Genomic DNA, 24,644 nt, shown 5'->3' on the forward strand with positions numbered 1-24,644 from the left:
CAGTCTAATTATCCATATATCCGTGTATTGACGAGACATATCATTGATATGCTTATTTGTCTCTTAATTTACTGATAATGAAATATTGGATTTTTCGAAACCCTCAGTTTTTTTTCTTACCCCAGATATAGATTGCCGTAGATATTTTGGGCTCGGCTTTAGGGAATTTTAGGGGTTTTGATGCCCGTCAATTTTATATTTTATATTGCCTTTCAACCGTTTTGATTCGCGCATCACTGATATTTCTTATTAAGGCGGAACTCGAGTCTGGTGTTCAAAATTATAAGCCTTATATGTCCTTGATGAATTATTATAACCACTGGGTCGATGAAAATGCTCTGCGACTTGGTATTTAATTTGGTCTTTCAACCGTTTTGTTTTGTCGTCACTGGTGAGTCTTCTGTAGAAACGTGCGACTGCCATACACAAGTATAGGACTTGTATATTTGATGAGTTTTTTTGTAGTAACTACTGGTAGGTTTATAATGTGTTTGTTTTTATTAGCAACAATTTTGTAAATACGTTATGGTCTATTGATTTTACTTCCATATTTTTTTCATAATTTCCCTTGCAGTTGGTGACTTATTTTCAGCAAATAATTGCTTCATTATTACTTCAACTTTGTGTTTGAATAGTTGTCTTGGATTTGATCATGCAATTTTGTTTTTCCCATGCTCGATATTTGGCTGCGAAACGAGCTGTAATAGCATTATCTGTTATTGTATTGTTTTATTTCATAATAATTCAATATAATTATCTCCATATTGACATTAATTTAAAAAGTGCAGCGCACATTCCTGATGTTAATGAAGCAAAAACAACATTCAAATTCACGCCAGCCTTTGATGGTAAATCGTTTCTTACATCTGCTATATATACTAATTTATCAAACTGTTTAAACCATCAAGATGTTATTGTAAACGGCTGGGAATATAATGTTAAAAACAATAATTTCATTTGTTGCTTTCGTTTAAAGAATGGAAAACCACTAGATATTACTTCGAATCAGAAACTATCCAGTATATATGCACATATGCCACTTCGCAGAATTCAGTATAGATGTCCAGTTCAAGTAGAGTTCAACTTGATTGAATATGTATCGATTGTAAATGATATGAAAGCTACATGTCAAGAGGACATATCATATTATGTAAAAGTATCATTACCACTGGCTTCACAAGATTCCAGTATAGCTATATGCTCTCTAATATCCTATAGATCACAAGATGCTGCAATATTAGTTGAATGGTTCGAAGCACAACGTTTACTTGGTGTAAATAAGATTGTAACGTACACACAAGAGCTTAACAGCGATGCATTGCGAGTGTTGGATTATTACGAGTCCATAGGACTTGCTTATGTAATTCGAGAGTTTGATATGCCAGAAAAAGGTATGTGGTCGTTTGTTTGTTTTCTGTTATTGTGTTCGATTTGTATTCCTTTTGAAGCCAGGTTCTATTTTCTACAGGAATCATACAAATTTGATAATTGATTTGTGTATACATGTATTTTTAATTCTTGTCAATCGAAACCTCCAAAATTCTTGGCAAGCCATCCAGAAGTAACACAAAACTGAAATTTGGATTGATGAATGATCGGTGCAACGGGTTTTTCTGATAGGATTCGTCATGTAGCAGTTACCTAGATAACGATTACTATCAATCTGTAAAATAACGATATGCAACAATCAGAGCGGGTGCTCACACGACATATATTTTCACTCGAATGTTAATAGCAACTGTGAATGATGTAAATGTATGCATGTTATATATGTGACCATTTTAATTTATACTTATTTAAATTAGTCGGGCTAATGTCAGGCTGACATCTAATTAAAATTAACCATTAGTAATGGAACTTTTCATTAGGGAAGGGAAAAGTAGCCAAGTGTGTATATTTGAATTATTTATATCTGTTTATATGGCCTTTAAACATGTTAAACGTTTACCGTTGGTGCACAATTTAGGTTTATTGTTTGCATCTTATTTATGTGCTTATAAGTAAATCATAGTATAATACTTCGATTAATTTGTAAATTTTCAAAATAAAGAACGATTTTCATAAAACAGTAGATTATGGTTAGTGCGAATAAATTGGGACTTTTTAAAATGCAATAGCAAAAATTCTACCAAAATAAATTCCACAGAAAGATAAAAAAAAAAAAAAAAGGATATCTTTTTAAAGCATATATTTGCATCTCTGCCACCAGGAAACAGCTTTCTATGAAGAAATATAAAAATGGGCAATAATCATATCGAAAGAGGATATCGTAGATATGCAACAAATCAGTAATAGCAACAATAAAACTATTCAGACTATACTGTTCAATTAATTAAAAAACATTGTGTGGTTTTTAGTTTATATATGGGTCATAATATACATTTACTATTTCTTTAGAACATTGATCGCAATACCATCACCATTACTGCGCCGGATGCACATTTCGACAACTAATTTCTTTTCAATGAACAAATAAGCGGCACACTGTAAAATGTGCAATGGCATATATTTCAATCTACTATTTTTTTTTTAAAACAAGCAGTTTAAATTCAAATCAAGTTATGAATTGGTGTGCCATGTGTCATTTCGTTACAACATTTGAATGTTTCACACGGTAAACTGTTTTACAAAGGATCTTAGCTATCCCGGACTTTCATGTATTGTGTATAAATTAACTGTTACAACTTTTTAATAAACAAACATGTCATAGCCGTAAAAAATTTTATGGCATTTACACAATTTATTTATGACTGTTTCAACGTTTTTGGGACAGTTATAAATTAACTGTGACAACTTTCAAATAGTTGAAGCAGTCATATTATAACTGGTACAACCTTTTCGCTGTTTAAAAAAATTATTTATGACCGTTGCAACGTTTTTAGAGTTGTGACAGTTATAGATTAAGTGTTGCAATTTTAATGATTGATTGATTGTTGGTTGCTTAATGTTCAGTGACACATATTTCACACAAGTTCAGGACGAGTTACTTTGTCAAAATAGTTGCAGCAGTCCTATTATTACTGTGATAACAATTTCAAGCGTTGTTGCAGTCGGCTTATGTTGGAAACAACTACTTTTAGAACTACTGCAATAGTGAAGATTACAACTTTTATCAGTCATAAAATGACTGTTACTGTTATGGACATTTCTTTTGTAATGTATTGCCTGAGGCTAACATATTTTGAAATTTAAAAATTATTATAAACGTTGAAGAACATGTACATTTATAAATAACAAAGCAGTTACTAGTAGCAAAACTCTATGTTTTGTATACAGGTGAAGTTGCGATATACACTGTACTATTTCTTTGATTATTATGTTTAATGGCATGCTCTGTTTTTGAGCTAATTCTATAGCTGGAATTTATAAGAATATTTATGGTACAATTATGTTCTCGTGTCTCGTAAAATTCATTTCTCACTCGGCAAGAATTGTCGATTTCTAGAATAAACATCGATATTCCATATTGTTCTAATAAAACATGATGACGGCCGTGAAACTCATGAATGGATTACTTTATCTTCACTATTCGGAACCCTTGATACTATTGTCTTTTTTTCCAATGAAATCATGATAATTTACGCAAACTATGGAATCATGTATGAGCTGGAAGATATATCATTCATATTCTGGCGCTGTTGGCATGTTTTTACGAAGGAATATAAAATTTATTTTGAATTATCTCCTCTTTAACACACAAGTAAATGGACATCTTGAATTAACATTGACAGATTTTGCGGACTGATGACTTTATTGCACACTTTATTGGAAATTTCATAAAACTAGAGGCGTAACAGACTGGGTAGTTATATATATATATATCCTATGCTTACTACTTATATTTTTAGGTGCATATAAACAATTTAAAAGTCATATTTTCAGAAAAGTATTCAATATAGGGAACGATATTAACATCATACAAGAAATTCAAGCGTACATGTAATACACTCATCATAGATACCAGGATTAAAATTTTGTACGCCAGAAGCGCGTTTCGTCTATAAAAAACTCATCGGTGGCGCTCGAATAAAAAAAAAGTTAAAAAGGCAAAAAACAGTACGAAGTTGAAGACCATTGAGGAACCAAAATTCCAAAAGATTTTGTCAATACAGCTAAAGTTAACTTAATATCAAACTAGCGCATGTTATATATTGAAAAAACAATGAAATGACATTTAAAAATGAAGTATATACAACAACGGGCAAACAATTAAGTTGGCGATGTAATACATTTTTTTAGAAGAAACGCACGTCTTGCGTAGAAAGTTACAAGCCTGGTTTCCTTGATAAATTATTTTTATATTTATAAGAGGCTTTTAGGTTGCAATTCTGTAAATACAGACAATGTAATTTCCCATAGGAACTCCCTTTGCGGCTAAAACTGTGACACTTTTACTATGAAGTTTCGTGAAAAATAATATCCCAGAACGGAAAGTTTATATGCACTACTATTTTATTCAAAGGTCAAAATATAGGGCTGTGCGGCATATTTTCAACATTTATATGCCCTGAACTTCTAAGAGTTTAAACTTATACTAAAATTCTATACTACCCTTACCTCCATTTTTTGACCTCCTAAGCATTAAAATTTAGCCGCTACCATGTTTTTCTATACTGGTTACATTCCCAAGTGATGTCTCTATGAGATGAAACACAGAGATCATCAATGGGAACCAGTACGTTAACAAATTAACATACCTATGAATATTAAATATCTCCCCAAAAGAGGCGTGGTTTGAGAAACAGCTGTATTTACAAAGTGCAACCTATACAAACATTTATTCAAATAGAAAACTCTCTAAAAACACTTTTTCTCACAACAATACTTATTTATCACAATTATAGCCTTAAAGAAATCACTGCATATACTCTAAGTCTCCTTTTACAGTACATTTTATACCCCTACCCCTGTTTCAATTTTTTAAAGATTTTGAAAACAAGACTCTAATTATTGCCAGCTTACCCTATGTGCATGTTTTCTGACATGAACTGTCTAAAACCTGTTTGAAACTATTTTGATAACAAATTGAAAGCATTTTAGAATACTATAAATGTATTGTTTAGTAGTTAAGCATTCCAACATTCAAGATTATACAAAGTATCCAATCCTGCCTGTGTCTCCAGTCCACATCTTACTGTATGCCTATTTGTCAATGAAAGTTCACAATTTCTGCCTCAAATGGTCAGTTTAGAATTCTTGTCACAACAGTATCATTCCTAACCATATATCTAACATAAGTTAGTTAATATATGTCCTAGAAGTGTTTAAACAAAGCCATATTTGCAAAAGTTGTATTTATGAAGATATCAGTCTGGTGCATAAATTCACTAAAAGTTTGATTGAAATGACTGCTTACATCTGATTTTTGCATAACTTCCTAGCACAGTTATTGTTTACTTTATAAAAGACCTTTAAAATAAAAAAAATCATAGCATTTACAAGTTAAATTATCTGTTTTATGACTCAGGGGTAGGCATTTTTCTCTGTGTTTTGCCCCTGGGGCCTCACATTTCCTAATTTTTTCCCCTGTTTCTAGCAATGTGGAATATTTACTACATATTTAGGATAGAACACACTATTGTAAGTTTTACTGAGGTCTTTTTGTAATTCTAGCTTGTACTTTTTTATGCCGCAGTCACAAAAAAGCACATTTAGGCGTTACGGCTTACTTTTGGGTTATCGACAGGACAAAAATACCCCACCAGAAATATTTAGGAAGGATCAATGAGTTGCAATTACTGCGAAGAGTAAATATAAGCACTTCTAAACAATTTAAATTACAAATAGGCATATATTATGAATTTATTTTGAATTCAGGGCTTTGGGTAAACCATGCATACTGTAAACTGTGAATTTATGCTGAGTCATCATAGTTAAGGCCCAGGATTTTCTCAATCTTCATGAAATATTTATAAAACTTCATATTTGAGTTAAATTCTTTAAAATCTCTGAGATAAACCAGATTTTGTGAAATTCTGTATGTTCTATTTTTTAACCCTATATAGGTTGCAATTCTGTAAATACAGACAATGCAATTTCCCATAAGAACTCCCTTTGCGGCTAAAACTGTGACACTTTTACTATGAAGTTTCGTGAAAAATAATATCCCAGAACGGAAAGTTTATATGCACTACTATTTTATTCAAAGGTCAAAATATAGGGCTGTGCGGCATATTTTCAACATTTATATGCCCTGAACTTCTAAGAGTTTAAACTTATACTAAAATTCTATACTGCCCTTACCTCCATTTTTGGACCTCCTAAGAATTAAAATTTAGCCGCTACCATGTTTTTCTATACTGGTTACATTCCCAAGTGATGTCTCTATGAGATGAAACACAGAGATCATCAATGGGAACCAGTACGTTAACAAATTAACATAACTATGAATATTAAATATCTCCCCAAAAGAGGCGTGGTTTGAGAAACAGCTGTATTTACAAAGTGCAACCTTATATAAAACACCAAGCAGCAACTGTAGTATTAACGGATCGTCACACATATATATCTATGCAGTCTCTGTTGTAAATACTTAACCTGTTTTCAACTTTGAATTTTTAGAATTATACAAGCGTGTTCCAGTTATTAATTTGTATTCCGTTAAGGATTGTTTGAGCTTATTCAGAATATATTGATATGATTCATTTTACATCATCAATATCATACTGATGAAGGATATGTGTTATATATACTTATATTTATTGTTTACGAGTTTATTATAGTCTTATGATTTGTGCAACGATTCTGATCAAATATAAAAATATACGAACAGGATGAAATAATATCGTATTGACGGAAATTTCAGAACAATAAAAGGCCTTCATCATTGTATGTCTCGTTTTAAAATGTGATAAAACAATGAATGCGTTGTGTGTCAAAAAAGCCAATTCACTCAGAAAAAAAAAACGTTAAAAAACATACAATTCTTTTTAGTGAAAATAAATTGTTTTTTTTTTTTTAATTTATTTGTTGACTGTTGCAAAAGTAAATACTTATATTTTTGTTTATGATTGCGTGAAAAACTGATCACTTTTTATTTAAGTATTCAAATTAGAACACTATAATACTTGACCTAAAAAGAAGGTTTAAAAAAATCAGGAGATGTGGTATGATTGCCAATGAGACAATAATCCACCAGAGTTCAAATGAATTGACAACCGTACGGCCATTAACAACAAGAAAAGTAAATTTATAATTCGGAAATTCATGTTCAAGATAATGGTTTTGTCTCTTATCGTTTACCTCTTTTTATCCATTTTCTTTTAATATGCAATTGATTCAAACATTTTATAAAAAAAAAAAAATAATAGTTGAATCGATAAAACTGCAATAACGATGTAAGCTTAAACAGAGATTGATATCTAATTTAGAAATTGCATGTAAGCACTATAAATTGTGTAGCTGACATTTTGCATTCATATTTATCCGTAATTGAAGACTGCATGTTTATTTGTATACGTGTGCTTATTTGTGTCGTTAAGTTTTAACGTGTGTGTAAGCTTTTAGTCTTGGCTGTTGTATTTATTGCAAACAATTCAAATTTAAATTAAAATAATGCACATCTACTCATTCATTTAAGACAAACTTCCTAGATTTCTTGGAGAACAGAATGCAAGGCAATGGACTGACAAAGAAGTTGTATCTCTTGATTGCAACGCACGACTTCTTGGATTTAAGTATGTCATAATGTGTGACAAAGATGAATTTGTGGTGCCGAATTTCACGAAGTTTGGATTTTCATTACGGAAAGCACTAGTACGTATCTTTTTCCTTAACAAATTATATATCACATCAGGTTTTTAAATAACCCCTTAAGTCAACAGGGCATTTCGTCTACATTAGGAAGACTAGCGTTTAGAAGACTGCTTATTTTTTAATTCGGTAAAAGCTTTCAATAGAAGGGCAATACATCTAGTCTATGAAATAATGCAAATAACACTCCCTAGACCATTTGAAAATAGTGCTCGCAAAGGTATAAGCAGTTCATTTAAGAAACTTCGAATGATAAATGTAAATACCTGCATGTGCTTTTTTTAGATATCAATTGTTTGGACCTGAAATGGAAGGCGGAAATGTTATCAACAAAACGTCTAAAATGTGATGTAAAGTATTTAATCCAGACGAATTAAGACTTTTCTGAAAGGAAAGTTGCAACACACCTATATTCTACTGATATCTAGAAGGACTTTTCATACCTTGATCTTTTCCCCACTATTGACACAGATGGACGACTTCACACTAAAATCTATGACAAACGGGATGATTTCAACTTCCCAATTATCAATTTCCCAAACTCATACATACCTCAATTGATACGTTATGCTCGTGTATTTTCACTCTATACGGACTTCATAAAACAGGTGTGTGTTCCTTACGCAGAAACTGCTCCAACAGAGTTATGAGGAGGAAAGATTAAAAATGACACTCCGTTAATTTTATGGATACCATCACGAATTGGTTGATCTATACGATGTGTCTGTGTTTAAACTAACTAACGACATTTTTACCACGTCTTAGATTGTGGTTTACCATCTACGTCGTCTGTCTGCTAAGTACCGAACGTGACCTATTCTCGAATATGACTGTTTTGCCAAGTGTGAATTCGCATTGCTATACGACGTCACTCGGTATTTATACATCCAATATTCAGTATTTAGTTATGATATTTCTTTTGTAAGTACCGTTGGATATTGTGTTATGTCCTATTGTTTATGGCTTGAAATCTGGATGTCTTATTTGTCAGTATAGTCGAGTTAATTTCCATTTTTTCATGGATAAAGTATTGTGTAAGTCAACATAATTATGACGTCGTCACACATTAATTTAAAATAGCCTTTCAAGACCGTCATAATCATGATAATTATTTGGACTAGTATTGTGAAAATAGTTGTGAATTTATAGATCTCGTTCCATAAAATTGTATGAATGTCAAGATTATATATACGTCACAAAAATACGTCACCTTTTGTGGCGTTGATCCATTCATGTGACGCAGTTTGTGGTGTCCTGTGCTGTCGTTAATTCATGGTAGATGTCAGTTGTTATTCTACGGTTTACATATTGTAATGTATTATTATATTTTTTATTTATTCATTTCTCTGTGCTGAGTCGTCATTTTAGCGATATTTTTTAACATTGCCATATAAGTGGGTGGTTTGGCTAATTATAAAACCAAGTTCAACCCATCATTTTTTCTTATAATGTCCTGTTAAGGGTTTCTGTTGTATTGTTTTTTTCCTCTTATAATTGGTGTGTTTCCTTCGGTTTTAGTTTTTAACCCAGATTTGTTTTCTCCTAATCGATTAATGACTTTTAAACAGCGGTATACTACTGTTGCTTTTATTTATAACTTTTTGGAATTCTTAATATAAAAAAAAAATAATCCAACATGCAGGTTTATCAAAAAATGTCCCTCTTTTTTGTTTAGATACACAATAAACTCTAATTGAGAATACATTTTCATCTGCAATACATGGAAAATTTAACCAATCTTAATTACCTGACCATCAAATGGTACAATACAACAATTCAGGACGCTATGCATTGAACAGCCAGCGTTATTGTATACGTAATTAAATTGCACACTATATCGGCGAAACACGACTTAGACTAAACGAAATGCAAAAAAAATGTTCCTTTTTCGTCTTATGTATTTGATCCTGTTTACACTACAGTTCTTTATAATACTTTTTACAAGCCTGATAATTAAATTTTTTCTATGAAAGTCATGATTATAGAAAAACAAATCGATTGGACATGCATTAAGAAACGATGTAGCATACGGGTTTCTTTCATGTCATGTAGCCCGGTGGATGTCTGCTTGTTTCTCCCTGCACAACACATACTTTTTATATGCAAAACTCATTATCTGAAATGCTTTAAAAAGACTACGTGAATCCAACGTATGTACTTGTACCACTCACGAGAAAAAAGGTTCACTTATCTCAAATATCCGTGTGTATCTCCATCTGTGATTACTTGCATAAGAAAGATGATTCTAATTTCCCTGTTTAATATTTGATAGCAACTCCTACCAACATTTCGTTCGTATTATTTACATTTTGATATGTCCGGGCCTTTTATAGCGTACTATACGGTATGGATTTTGCTTATTGTTGAGGGACGTCCGATGTCATGTTATAACTCAAATTCACGTTAATTTTCTGGTGGATATCTGTCAGAGGTTTACATGCCAAAAGACGTTATAAATCGGACCAAAATATTGTTCGCAGTACTATATTTCTGTTTTTGTAAAGACTATGTGAATTTGGATGGCGGGGGTAACAAACATAAGATGCTCACAGGCTCATTCCATTATGAGTTATTGCTTTTTATCTTAATAGTGGAGCGGCAAAATCTGAAAAGACTCTTAGTTAAGGAGTTTAATGCACCCAAAAGAACACACACCTGGAAATGTTTTTAAATGAAATAATAAATATTCAACTTATTTTGTAAACATGCCGTAAGAAAATCGTATGGTCTTAATTCCGTAAGAATTGCCTTATTTAGCATTATGCAGTTTATAAAACAAAATCGCTGATTTACTAAAATGATTATTTTTACTACGAATCACCACATGCAGGCTATATTTGATCATGCAAATGTAAGAATAAAACATTAATGATAAAAGGCGACAATGATTTCGTTTTCATATGTTTACCAATAAAATTTTGTGAAGGTTTTTATTTCAGTAGTTTTGGTTAACTACCTGTTTCCGTTTATGATAAGACAATAATTATTCGCTTCATTTGTATTTATTTTGCATATAAATACACTTTGAAACATAGAACTTCCATTTGAAACAATTTAAATTCTATTTTGGAGAAATTCATAATTTGAATAAGGCACACCAATCCGTCAAATGATGCATTTAAATCCAGAATTGTGGTCCGAAACTTTTATTTCCATTTAATCCTCAACCCGATCAGTTCTATCCCTCTGAAGCTAAAATTCTATTTGCCTTTCACATTGAAATTGTTTATTTATTACCTTTAGAGGTCTTTACGCATTGCTAAAGTAGATTTTTTGTTAATTTCATTGTTTTTTCTATTTTGATCGACAAAAGAGGTTATTATTATTATTTTCTATCATAGTTTACATTGTGTTGAAATTTGCGTTTAAAAAATATTCCGGATCTACTGTGCAAAAATTTCCGGAAAGTGTAACAATAAAAATAAGAAGATGTGGTATGATTACTCTCCACAAGTGACCAAGTGACACAGAAATTATCAACTATAGGTATCCGTACGGCCAGTTCATTTGTCCTTTAAACTTGCTTCAGCTAGCGCCAATTGAGTCAAAACATCGTTTATCAAATTTTCAGATGTGTATTACATGTATTTGTAAAACTGAAAGTCCTGGAAAATTCTACATTTTCACTCACAATGGCAAAGTAGGCTTTATTGAAACTACTGAAGTACGACAATATGAGATTAATAAAGATTAAGAAGATTGAAGAAGATTTTTTTTTCTGTCAATCATATCATTTCGGGAAAAAGGTAAATGCCATAAATTAGACATCAGTAAAAACAATCTTACTCGTTATAAACAAGAATTAATGGAAATGGTTGTAAGCATATCTAGAATAACAACCCGATCTGACTGGTATTCCTGCAAATTTTGTAAGACCAACTGAAAAGAAACAAGACTGCATACAGTTAAATAAAAAAACAGAATGACAAATATCCCAGAGGCAACCAGAATTAAATCATGAAATTGAATCAAAGATTTTATATATTTTTGTTTTATAAAAATGCACTTTACCATTCGCCCTGTTTAAGTTATTAAGTATACACCGAAAACACCAATAAAGTGAAAGCAGAAAGCAAATCTTTAAACCAGAATACTGAAGTCGTGAATTTGATATCCGAAATAAATTCTTATCTAATTAGGTTAAACATAAGGCATTACTTTTGCGTGTTTTTCTTCCAAAGGAGCATGCTGACACAACGGATACATTGGAAAATAGGTTGTAGAATTATTACGGCGATTCAATTATTATTGAATTACAACAAAGACAGGGTAAATCTAAAATAGTATTCATCAGTTCCATATCTTTAGCATCTGGTGCAGTAAAGTTGGTACCCTTAATGTTATTATTACCACTGGGTCAATATTTCTGCTGGTGGACTGTTAGTCCCGATGGTATCAACAGCCCAGCAGCCAGTACTTCGGTACTGGCATGAAAACACGGATATTGTTCTGTTTCAAAAGGTTTGAAATTATTTGAAATTAAGGTATACATCTCCTTCATGCAAAGCTCTGATTCCTAGCATGTCTTTGTCTATACTTTTTGTATTGTTTGCTTTATAAGCTCTTCATCTTTTTTTAATAAGTTTTGGATTTTAAAATATTTTGACCCCGATCATCACTGAAGAGACATTTCTTGTCGAAATTCGCATCTGCTGCAGTAAAATTGGTACCGTTAATGTTTTTACTATTGATGATGCCATTAAAGCTTTCGCACAAATGACTCATATATCTGCATTGTAGTTTCAGACAGGAATAGTTTCTAGCCTAAGCATTGTAGGCGTTACATTCCTCTTCATGAGTTGTGCAAGTCAATGAATTCAGTTCTATGTTCGTTCCTACCAACTGCCCATGCTATTAAAGGATGTGACACTACATCATCTTCAACAAATCCTTACTAAAGGCACTGAAAGAAACACCCGATCAACACAATGAGTTATATCAGATCAATTCAATGACTTATCCTATATATCACCATAAGATATATATGATAGCAAGGCGGTGTGATGCGAAGAAAAAGTCTACACATTGCCATACAAATCAGAGCAGGATCCGTGTGTAATTTGCAACCTGTAAATGCTCCAACTAAGTCCAGCTTCCGCCTTGTGAAGCATCATTTAAACTACACGTGTTGAAATTTCTTTTGAAATGTCTGGTGAATGCGCATAAAGCCAAGTCGGTTATTGGGTCGCTTTTACAATTTTGGTTGGAAAGAAGGAAATTGTGGTCTTGAACCTTTCTTGTTTGAAGGTCAAATGTCATATGACTTCCTTCAAGGTTCGGTGTGCATGTGCAAAGGAAATGCAGTGTGCAGTAAGGGTTGTACGTTTTGAAGAAAACGCTTTGGAAGCTTTATAACGTGTTGTTTTCATTTTTTACAGCACTGGGTCGATACATCTGCGGGTGGACTATCAGTCCCCGAGGCTATCATCAGCTCAGTAGTCAGTATTTCGATACTGACATGATTTATAACAAACCTTTCTAAAATTGTCCGTTTATAAGTTTTGAAATTATTAAGAAACTAAGGTTTCAACTCCCTCAGGCAAAGTTGGCCTTAGATGGATTTGGCTATTATTTTAGATCCTTTTTTATTATAAAGCTCTTCAACTGTTTCGGTTTTTATACATCCTTGGCTTTCAAAAATTCGGATTTGAGCGTTCCTGATGAAGGTAAATCCAGGAAAGCGCTTCGGACGCATGAAATTAATAACGTGTTATTTTCATTTTTTGAAGATAATTTGTCTTCTACTGAACTTTGTCAATGTCAAGCATCAGACCTGTGTCATTTTATCAATACACACATGACAGATGTCGATGATGATGATGCTTGATTATCTGAGCTATTTACATTGTAAACATTTGAATGACTAAAACGTACTTTACATTCAGTTATTGTCTATTTTTTTGTTATTAATACATTTATGTAAGTAAGTACACACAAATTATTTCCGTTCTATACGATATAGTTATTGGCACATTCCGAGCGTCAAATATTAAACGCCAATAAAAGTTGACAGGATACTAATATATTTTAAAAAAGTTTATACGAAAACATTTTTATGTAAAAACAGAAATGTCAAAGATACCTTTAGTCTGAAATGAAAATTTCAATTACTGACTAAAAAAGCCAGTGGGACTAAATTCTATAAAATAAAGTTTTTTCCCTCCTTACTTCTCGTTTAAGTTTTAGATACTGACAAGTCTATCAAAACTTCATTTTTATGTAAATTTTGCATAATCAAAGTTCAAGGTTATCCTTGTATGAAAACAAAATGGAGTCATACATGAACAAAATTTGTTAACTAATAAAACGTCAATTTTAACATATAGAAACGTTATTTTTTTTTTAAATTTGATATCTCCTACAAGCTTCATTAATGTTGAATATTGTTCTCTGACTTATCAATATGTTTACAATTTCTGAAATAAACACCAAATTTACAGTTCGGACAACATTTGGAACACTACTGTTGCCTCTGATCTATAATTGCATTACAAGGACAAGAACTTGTACTGGGAGACATAGGATTCCCTCGGACATACTTCCATATTAGCATATTATTAATCAAGTATTTTGCATCATCCGTTTAATATATCCCCCATTGAGTTTTAGTAAAGGTTGCCTAAATTAAAAATTAAGATTCTATCCGAAATTCCCAGTGATAAAAGCGCTTTATGAGTAATAATACATGAACCAGAATTCCTTTGATACCCTTAAAACAAGACAAACGCAAATGATATTCATTATGATAAGAAATCAACGTTTTCTTATAAGAAAAACATCAGATTTTGTACCAGAAAAGCATAATATTTAAAACCTTTGTGTAAAGTACAGTGACCTGTTTCTTTCTTTTAAAGATATAACTTCATGGAAAGAAAAAAAAATCTAAATTTCTTTTCATTATTCCTATCTACACTGACTACACTAAAATGATAATACTAATACTGATATTTATACTAATATTTCTACTAATAATAATACTAATTATTATATTTGTCAAAATAATACCAAAAAGTCTTTCTCTAAAGAAAAGGTGCAATACTTTGTACATGTTATAATGCAAGAAAGAGCGCACGACGAAAAATGATAAATCCGAATACAAAATGAATTGTGGAAGTAACTAACAATGGCAATGCCAACTCGCTTGTCACAGTAAAAGTGATACTATAAATCAGTATTTACAAAAAATACCGAACTCCAAGGTAAATTCAAAAATGGTTTAGTTCCATAAAAACTGACAAAATAAAACTTTACATTTGGTAACAAACGGAACGAATAGAAAACAGCTGCTATATTCCTTGCCTGGTACATGCATTTTCACACAAAAATGGTGGGTTAAAACCTGGTTTCATAGATAACTTAACCTTTTACTTGTATGACAGTTGAATATATTTCGCTTATATTGACAACATTAGGTGAGTAACCAAAACAGACATAAGTGGTTAATGTGACACTTTCTGGGATCCAGCAGTCAAAAGAATGTAAACATACATCGAACAAAACTGACTTTAACATTCAAACAAGCATACACATACATCAGACAAAGAAAAAAACAAGGTTATTGTAGTTAATAGTACATACAATCAAACAAACAAATCTGACAATCAAGTTTTTGTAGTTAAAAGTGCAAACAATGTAGTACATGTACAGCATATTGTCTTAATAGTAAACACTTTCCGGATAAAGTACAAATAGAGTTAACTATATATACAAGGGTAATCGAAACGAAAATAACACCTTGAAAACTGCATGCATTCGAATCGCACAGAGCACAAGAAACATCCAAAGACAAAAAACTAGAAAGGTGGATGCGCAAAAAACCGAGCCACGACACGAATCATACGAACAAAAGGAACGTACAAGTAAAAAAGAAAAATAAAGCTGAACTGTTAAGTTAATAAAATGATACACAACTTCTCAATTATCCATCTATAACCCAAGATCATTGTGTATTATTTGGGACCATGATCTATTTTGTATATTGTCTCAGTTGTTGTAATACAAATATATGGTGGCATGTTCATTTCAAAACAATATCTTAATCCACCATTTTCTGCCTAAGGAAATGTCTGTACTAAGTCAGGAATATGACAGTTGTTTTCCATTCATTTGATGTGTTTGAGCTTTTATTTTGCCATCTGATAAAGAAAGGACTTTCCGCTTTTAACTGATGTTGGAGTTCGATATTTTTGTTATCTTTTACTTGTTTTTGTTTAGGAAAGGTATGATTATTGTGTTCTTTATTTTTACTGGTGATGATATGTTTCTTCAATGAACCAATTACTAAAAGCGGTGCGGAAATGTCAAGACAACCAGTAAAACTAGATTTTTTTTTTATATACGTCATGGTTTCATATGTATTTGCATTTTTATTGCGGTTGTTTGAATGTCAATCCGTATTCGTTTCACTCAAAATGTAATGTAAATACTATTGTAGCTGCTGTTTGTTGGCTACTATTTACTGTCAAATGCACAATTGACATGTCGTGACTAAGGAGTGGTACGCCATGTTGACTTGCTGAAATCCATGAATGATCGAATGATGTAACAGAATAGAAAATGAAACAACACCTACCTCAAAACTCCATTTTAATGCAATATTATCCGAATTCAGAGTGTACACGTAGAGGAATAATCTTCAACTTGAGACTTTTCATTCGTACGACGTCATGTTTTGACATGACATTAATGCGCCAAAATCATTCATGGAATTTCGTTGAATTTTATTTTATTTTGAGCTATACAATTTTTAAAATCTTATGCATTTATTCTTTTTATTATGCATTGGAATAGGAATAACGGTTCTGTAGTTTCCTTCTTCAATTTGAAAACAACGAAATCCACATAGTGTTTGCACATAGGTAACGATACATGTGGATTTACGTGGGAGATAAATTGTAACAGCCATCAATATGTACATCTCTGAGTTTGGTATATATATCGATATAGTATAGATATATTGAGAATTTTATCACGCTGTTGTTTACAAAGCGAAAGAAGCACGTCATATTGAATCGGTGATAATTTATTTTTATTTTCTTTCATTTATATATTGATTGTATTCCAGGATCAAATGTTTGACATAAAAACAGCAGGAGTTCAGTTAAACCCAAAAGTACATGTCACAACATGGATACCTGACAACCGATCAAGTACCTTGTTTATCAACAAATACCTAAATAGCACCACCTCAATTGCTGACAGACATAAATACATTTACATGCCTCAGCGAACTGTTGTTGGATCGACTACTATTCACTCCTTTACCGCATGCAGAGGCTATAAAAGGTACAGGAATCGACACATATCTTTGTGTGTGTTTTTAGAATTTAAAATGTGACGTCACTTTGTGTGTTGAGGCTTTGGCTAACTCGGCTGTGTATTTTTATGTGTTGGATTAAGTTATTTTATGTAATGTATCCGTTTCTATAGTTAGTCCCCACTTCGGTTTTATCATGTATATCTATTATATAGTCATTTTATAAAATTTACTGTTTGCAAAATTATATATTATTCTAAATAATAAGGATGTTCCTGTCCCAGGCAGAAAACCTTGGCCGTGTTAGGCGCAAATTTTTGGAAGTTTTGGTCCTCGGTGCTCTTCAGCTATGTACTTGATTTGGCTTTCAAACTTTTTTCATCTGAGCGTCAGTGGTTGGTCTTGTGTGGACGAGACGCACGTCTGACGTATTGAATTTTAAGCCGAGTACCTTTTTTAGCTATTATTCGTGTGTTTCTTTGTCCTATATGTTCTCCCATTCATTTGTATTGTGGTCCTGTCATGTGATTTTGTCGTTTTGGTGTTGTGTTTGACGCTGCCATAAAAGCGGGTTCAACCCACCATTTTTTCTTAAAATGTCCTGTACCAAGTTAGGAAAATGGCCATTGTTATATTTTAGTTCGTTTCTGTGTGTGTTACATTTTAATGTTGTGTTTTTGTTGTGTCGTTGTTCTCCTCTTATATTTGATGCGTTTCCCTCAGTTTTAGTTTGTAACCCGGATTTGTTTATATCTCTATCGATTTATGAGTTTCAAACAGCGGTATACTACTGTTGCCTTTATTTATAAATGCAAGATAGAGCGATGGATTAAGCCCCAATATTTTAAAATTGTTTATAAATGATCTACCGGAAACAGTTTCATTATGTACAGACCCAGTTGACCTGAACAACAGCATACTTAAATGTCTAATGTAGGCAGATGATATTGTTGTTTTTTCTTATATACCTATATGGAGTTTTTTTTAAGACCAATAAGTCTTTTTTTCAAGAAACAACCCGGATGAAACCAAATGTCAATGAAATTTGCCTCAATGAATAACATAATGACCTGTGTAAGGTCATTAGTTTCACTGATTAAAATGCAAACTATAATAAACTCGAACATTCAATTCATTTGATAGACATCGTGTGTTGTTGCCAATTGGGATTTTTATTTTTTATTTTCCATCTTTTATAAGTTTAAGACAAAATATATACATTCCTCCATTTATTAGATTGAAATATCAAAAAATGTCGTTGACACACATTTTAACTTTCGAAACATATAATGTGAAGTTTTTTTTTAATTTATCGCTACAATGAAGGGACATTTTTTGAGATGAAATTGATAATGCAAAACTTCTCATAACACTTTTAAAACAAGCCAAATGTTAACACATTTGTGCGTATGACTTGTATAATCTCATTGATTCACACTGCATTGGAAATCATACTTTGATTCATGGATGTTCGTTTTTCGTGTTAGACGTTCACCACGATTTAGTGCTCTCTATGTGCGAGTTCTTAACTTTTGACATTTATATAAACCTTTTACTCTATCAAACGATCAAAATAGCCAACATTCTCATTTTCTATAGAATAACAGCCACGCACTGTATAATTAAAAGGAGGGGGGGGGGGTGATGGATTAGCGTATTAATTAAAAATTGAATTGCAAGAAAAAAGAAAGAAAACAATAGTTCGTTTTAAAAATTGTACCAAAAAAATCATCTGCTTTTCCGCGATAAAAATATTATGGAAAAAAACCACAGCATTCCCTTTTCATAAACTAAATTACAATAAATTACTTACACGGTTATATGTATTTTTCATACACCATAACGATTCATTTGTGTCTTGATTCATGCAGTATCTAAATTAATTAGTGAGGTTTACTACACATTTTACATGTGCCGTAGGGCGTATTTAAACCTGAACGCATCAGAAAAGAATACCCCACTTTAGTTTGATCGGTAAAAAAGGATGCAAATCTTTGCAGAAAAATAATATTTTTTGACGGTATATAAGTTAGATAATGCATTATTTAAGTTTTTTCTTGTCATATAAGAACCCAGGAATAACTTGTGTATCTAGTGATAAATTTACATAGTGTACAGATGAGCTATACAATAAATCAATGAAAGCTTGTTTTGAATTACAACAATGCCTCGCATCATTAAATCCCAGTGTCTCAACTTCAATGCATCTTTATGGCCATATCATTAAACCTATTTTAATGTTGGGCAGTGAAATATGGGGAATATGTTCAACCACTTCAGTTGAAATTAAGAACAAGAATGATAACATTTTAGAAAAAGGTTTATTCAAAAGATATATCTGAAAAATCACACACAAAATTTATGAAATTTATTCTCGGGATTTACAGAAAAGCAAACAATGTTGCTGTTATGTTTGAATTAGGAAGATTTCCTATAATTATTCTATTTCCGTGGTTATGTTTCAATACATGTGAAAATATCACTACGTGGTTTTCTAGTATTGTTTTTTAATCGAAGTACTAGAATTATCAATCTTAAATGTAAGTGTTGGCCGATTATGTCATATTATAAAAGATAAATTATGTCAAAATGTTCGGAATTATTGGAAAGATTTTAGAGGAAATACTGTTAAATCAGATAAAGGTAAACTCTTGACTTATTTTTCAAATATATTTTTCTGGTACAGAACGATATTTGAAATAAGGAAAATTTGAAGATAAACAAGCACTATGCAAGATCAAATCATTGCACACTCCATAAAAATAGAGACGGATAGACATGCAAAAACTAAATAGATAAATCACAAAGGTTATGAAAAAAATGCACGTTGGGTGTCCTCTTTATAATCTCTCGCTGGAAACTATCAACATAGGACAAATATGTGTATAAGTAACCAATTTATAATATTTATTCTTCCTATTATATATCATCTGTTTCATTACTGTTTTTTACACACATGCTTATGGCTCTGATCTGGTTGTGGCATAAGATCTTATAATTTAGTTGATTATATTTATATGTATATATGATGGTCCAAATATTTGTGTCAATTATAAAAAAAAAATACTTTGCTCTTCATAGGCCCTTTGATTGTAAGGAAAATATCTTATCCTATCTTATCGTATAAAGTAAGTAACAATTTCAACATTAATACACTTTATAATTTTAAAACAAACATGTTACAAACATCCCAGGATGCAACTTATGTGTCCAGATCACACAGAAGAATTATTTGCGAAACAATCAAATTAAACACCACAATATGACATTCTACTTTGTCAAACATAAATTCGTCCTTATATTTTCATTGTTTTTTGTTTTTATTTGTGTATTCTATATGTTGGGTTTGCATAATTTGTGTATGCTTTTGTCGTGTTATTATAATGTAAGATCACAAACTCGTTTTCAATTTGTTTTTGTCCTTTTTAACTGTTTTAGTTGTAATTAAAAATGACTGGGTTTTTTTTTCAGATATACAGCAATGTCTACTGTGTTAGACTTCCATCATTACCGGTCTTGTGCAAACAGTTTTGTCAAATATCAGTCGGTCTTAAACAGAGAAAAACAAACAAATAATATCGAATATCATGGAAAAAACACTGGAAATGTATGTGCAGATTTCAAACAGCATGCGCAAAGTGGAATGAAGGTTATTGGTAAACAAATCGAAAAAAATGTTTTGGAAGTAAGAAAACAATTGGGTATTGCATATCAATAATCATGATGTTGAAAATATGTCATTGTTAAATCTTAAATCACAAATCCTAGTTTTAGTATTAATGTATCCCTTTAAATGCTTTTTCATTGATCAATAGTGCTAATGAAAAAGGGCATAACATCTATGTTGTTTTTGTATGCCAACAATGTTAAAAAATGCATTTGTAATTTAACACAGCTGCCCATATCTTTACTCTCTACCTGATTTAGTGTGTAAATCTGCAAATTTTGCCAAATCTGAATCAATCTCTCCATAAGACACCGATGAATGTTATTAAGACGAAACTAGCGTCCGGTGTACATAACTATTAGACTAGTAATGTTGATACGCTTTTACATTTACTGGGTTGATAACATATATTACGGACGTTTCTTTGCCTAATGTATTACTAGCTCAGAGTCAGCTTGTATGTGATGACATTATGTATCCATTTTCTGTAAAAGTACTGTTCATACAGGTGTAATACCACCATTGATTTTCCCCTATCATTCTTTGTTAAATCTGCACTTTTCAAAAAATTGTGCAGAATTTATCTTTGTTTCAAATAAAGAAATACTTGGCATGAGTAAAGTTTTATCCTGTCCAGTACTATAGACACGACTTCACATAACATTTCATTGCACATAAGAAAATAACCATCACTGGAAGTTAACCAATCAAATTTTCAACCCTTTTTTTTCCTGTGAACAAGCTTTAGTAACCATGTAACCTCAAATTTCCAAAATATTCTATAGAAACACCAAATAAAAAAATAATGGTGAAAAATAAAAAAGGAAAGTCTCTTATCAAATGGCAAAATCAAAAGCTCAAACACATCAATCGAATGGATAACAACTGTCATATTCCTGACTTGGTACAGGCATTTTCGTATGTAGAAAATGGTTGATATACGTATACAACATTTTAAAGAACATTTTACTCCTAACAACAACCATAATAGCCCTACATGTATTTCTCGTATCAAACATAAGCTAAAAGAACTCGCCAAGGAATTTTTGTTTGTCCCGGCTGATAAGGCTGCAAATAGTATCATTATTTTGACGTAAATTTTACATTGAGGTTCTGCAAAAGGAAATCACGAATTCACCAACATGTCAACTGATTTAATTTTCGGAAATGTACAATGAAAGTTCCAACTATGTACTGGCTTCCAAAGCTTCGCAACACACCTTACAAATATAGATTTATTTCGTCTTCAAGCAATTGTTCCACTACTAAACTGTCTATTCTACTTACTAGTACACTTGGTACAATCAAAAACCTGGTAATTAATTGTTCAAATAAGGCCTTTGAAAATAGTGGAATTAAATACTTTTGGAGTGTCAAAAATTCGTTGGAAGTACTTGATAAATTGCATGCTTATATTGGTGATTTCGAATCTGTTCAAAGTTTTGATTTTTCTACTCTATATACCACTTTGCTTCATAATCTTATTAAGAAAAAAATTACACATCTAATTTTAATGAGCATTTAAAAAGTCAGAATGCAAATATAAATGTTCAAACTCTTTTAGGTCATTTTTTAGTAACAACAAACAAAAGAACTATGTCAATTGGACCTGCTTTGATACTATAACTGCCCTTGATTTTTTACTAGATAACATTTTTGTTCGCTATGGAGATTCCGTATATCATCAAGTTATCGGAATTTTAATGGGGACTAACTGTGCACCACTTATTGCGGACCTGTTTCTGTATTGTTATGAGTTACAATTAATGACTAAAATCAGCAAAGACCCATCGAATCCACATCTGATACAAAAATTTAATAACACTTTTAGATATTTGGATGATATATTGACTCCCAGTAATGACGACTTCAGTATGTACACTAAAGAGATTTATCCTGCTGAACTGACTTTAAATAAAGCTAATACTAACAATGAACACTGCCCTTTCCTGGATCTTGATATCTATATCTTTAACGGGAAGCTTATTACCAAAATTTAGGATAAAAGAGATAATTTTTCATTCCCTATTGTTAATTATTCATTTTTAGACGGTGACGTTCCATTGTCACCATCTTATAGTGTTTATATATCTCAACTTGTTCGATTCGCTCGTGTATGTAATAACGTAATTGATTTTAACGAAAGAAATCTCTGTATTACTGAAAAAAGGGTTTTCGATATCACAAACTAGTCAAAACATTTACTAAATTTTACCATCGGTACAAGGACATCATTCGTAAATATAAATCAAAATGCAGACATCTTATACGTTCGGGTATTTCACATCCAATCTTATATGAAAATATTCTTTACAAAGCAAAAAAATGTCGGCATTCACCTCAAAAGCTAACCAAACCTTTAAACAGACTTATTCAGAAGGGATATAGGTACGATACTGTTGTCAGGTCATTAAAGATGGTATATTTTGGTATTAATATTGATTCACTCATAGGGTTTTTGCATCGGAAATAAACACATTTATTCTAAAAACAGTTGCTGGCATGATACAGGTTATGTTCTTCTCATATATTTTATGATGGTATGATAATAAACCCCAAACGGGAGGGATTGCGCTTTATTTTCATATGATGAAGACATAATCTTTCAATGAGTTTAATTGAGGTCTGGAGCTGGCATGTCAGTAACTGCTAGTAGTCCTTTGTTAATTTATGTATCATTGTCATTTTGCTTAGTTTCTTTTGTTACCTATTCTGACATCGGACTCGGATTTTTTTAAAACTGAGTTTAACTGTACGTATTGCTGTGTGTTTGTTTAATCTACATTGGCTAGAGGTATAGGGGGAGGGTTGAGACCTCACTTACCATGTTTAAACCCGCCGCATTTTTGCGCCTGTCTCAAGTCAGGAGCCACTGGCCTTTGTTAGTCTTGTATGTTTTTTAATTTTAGTTCATTTATATGTTTAGGAGTTTATAGTATGGCGTCCATTTTCACAGAACTAGTACACATTTTTGTTTAGGGGCAAGCTGAGGTCCGCCTCCGGGTGCGGGATTTTCTTGCTGTGTTGAAGACCCATTGGTGGCCTTCGGCTGTGTTTTTTACTCTTTGGTCGGGTTGATGTCTCTTTGACACATTCCCCATTTCCATTCTCTATTTTATTAATTTCCTACAAATGTCAAATTCAAGGGAATATTTTTTTTTCGACCCTTTTTCGCATGCAACCGGATGTGACGTACTATGATTTGGTGGTATTACATCAACAATGTTGAAAATTTCGGGACAGACATGTTTTTTTCTGCTACGAGGTAAAGATTGTCTTAGCTTTTTTGCACTACTTTTTTTTTTATTTTTCTGTTTTTAATGCTCTCCCATGCGTGTAGCAAAGTTTATACCAAAACGCCCGGGCGTTCACATGGATCTTGGAAAAACGAATTTAAGGATGTATTCTTCTGATGTTTCAGTCTCGTTGAAATCTTGTTCGGGAACTATTTCCAAAGCATGTGATATAAGTGGGAAATATCAATGAATTTAAAAGTATTACAATCAAACTTAACTCTGTGACAAAATTGTGTACTTACAATAAGGAATTTTTGAGTAATAACATTTTCAAATTTTATAACCAATTCGGTCAGTGTCATCAGCCAAAATGTTGAGAAAATGGGTGAGAGATACAAAGAAATGATTTACCAAAAATATATTTATCCCATATTTCTTTTTCTTTTAAAAATTCTAAGATATGTTTTTTTTTTCTATCATTTATAACAAAGAAGTTGAAATAATATGCTTTTTGTTCTAAAGAAAAGAGAAAACCACAAATTTCCAAATTGACAGCATGGTCAATTTGAGACGAAACAGAATTTGTTTTTTATAAAACTTTCTTATATTAACACCTACCTATAGTTTTTAAGTTAAATTTATTCAGATTGGTCCACTTCATCTTTTGTAAAAGTATGAACAAAAGTGTAATCGTTAGATAAAAAAGGGTAAAAATTGATGAAAAGTGGGAACA

The 24,644-nt window shown here is 31.8% G+C and overlaps 1 protein-coding gene across 1 annotated transcript; it reads left to right on the top strand.

Moving 5' to 3' along the window:
• The first annotated feature begins 556 nt into the window (after nucleotides 1-556).
• On the top strand, nucleotides 557-24,355 carry LOC127727284 (uncharacterized). The gene is made up of 4 exons (XM_052234759.1): nucleotides 557-1,391; nucleotides 7,580-7,755; nucleotides 16,817-17,037; nucleotides 20,480-24,355. The coding sequence occupies exons 1-4, from the start codon at nucleotides 653-655 to the stop codon at nucleotides 20,724-20,726; spliced, it is 1,383 nt and encodes a 460-aa protein (XP_052090719.1). The 5' UTR covers nucleotides 557-652; the 3' UTR covers nucleotides 20,727-24,355.
• The last annotated feature ends 289 nt before the right edge of the window (nucleotides 24,356-24,644 follow it).

This window comes from Mytilus californianus, unplaced genomic scaffold, assembly GCF_021869535.1.
Source record: "Mytilus californianus isolate M0D057914Y unplaced genomic scaffold, xbMytCali1.0.p SCAF_1, whole genome shotgun sequence".
Taxonomy (NCBI): Eukaryota; Metazoa; Mollusca; class Bivalvia; order Mytilida; family Mytilidae; genus Mytilus; species Mytilus californianus.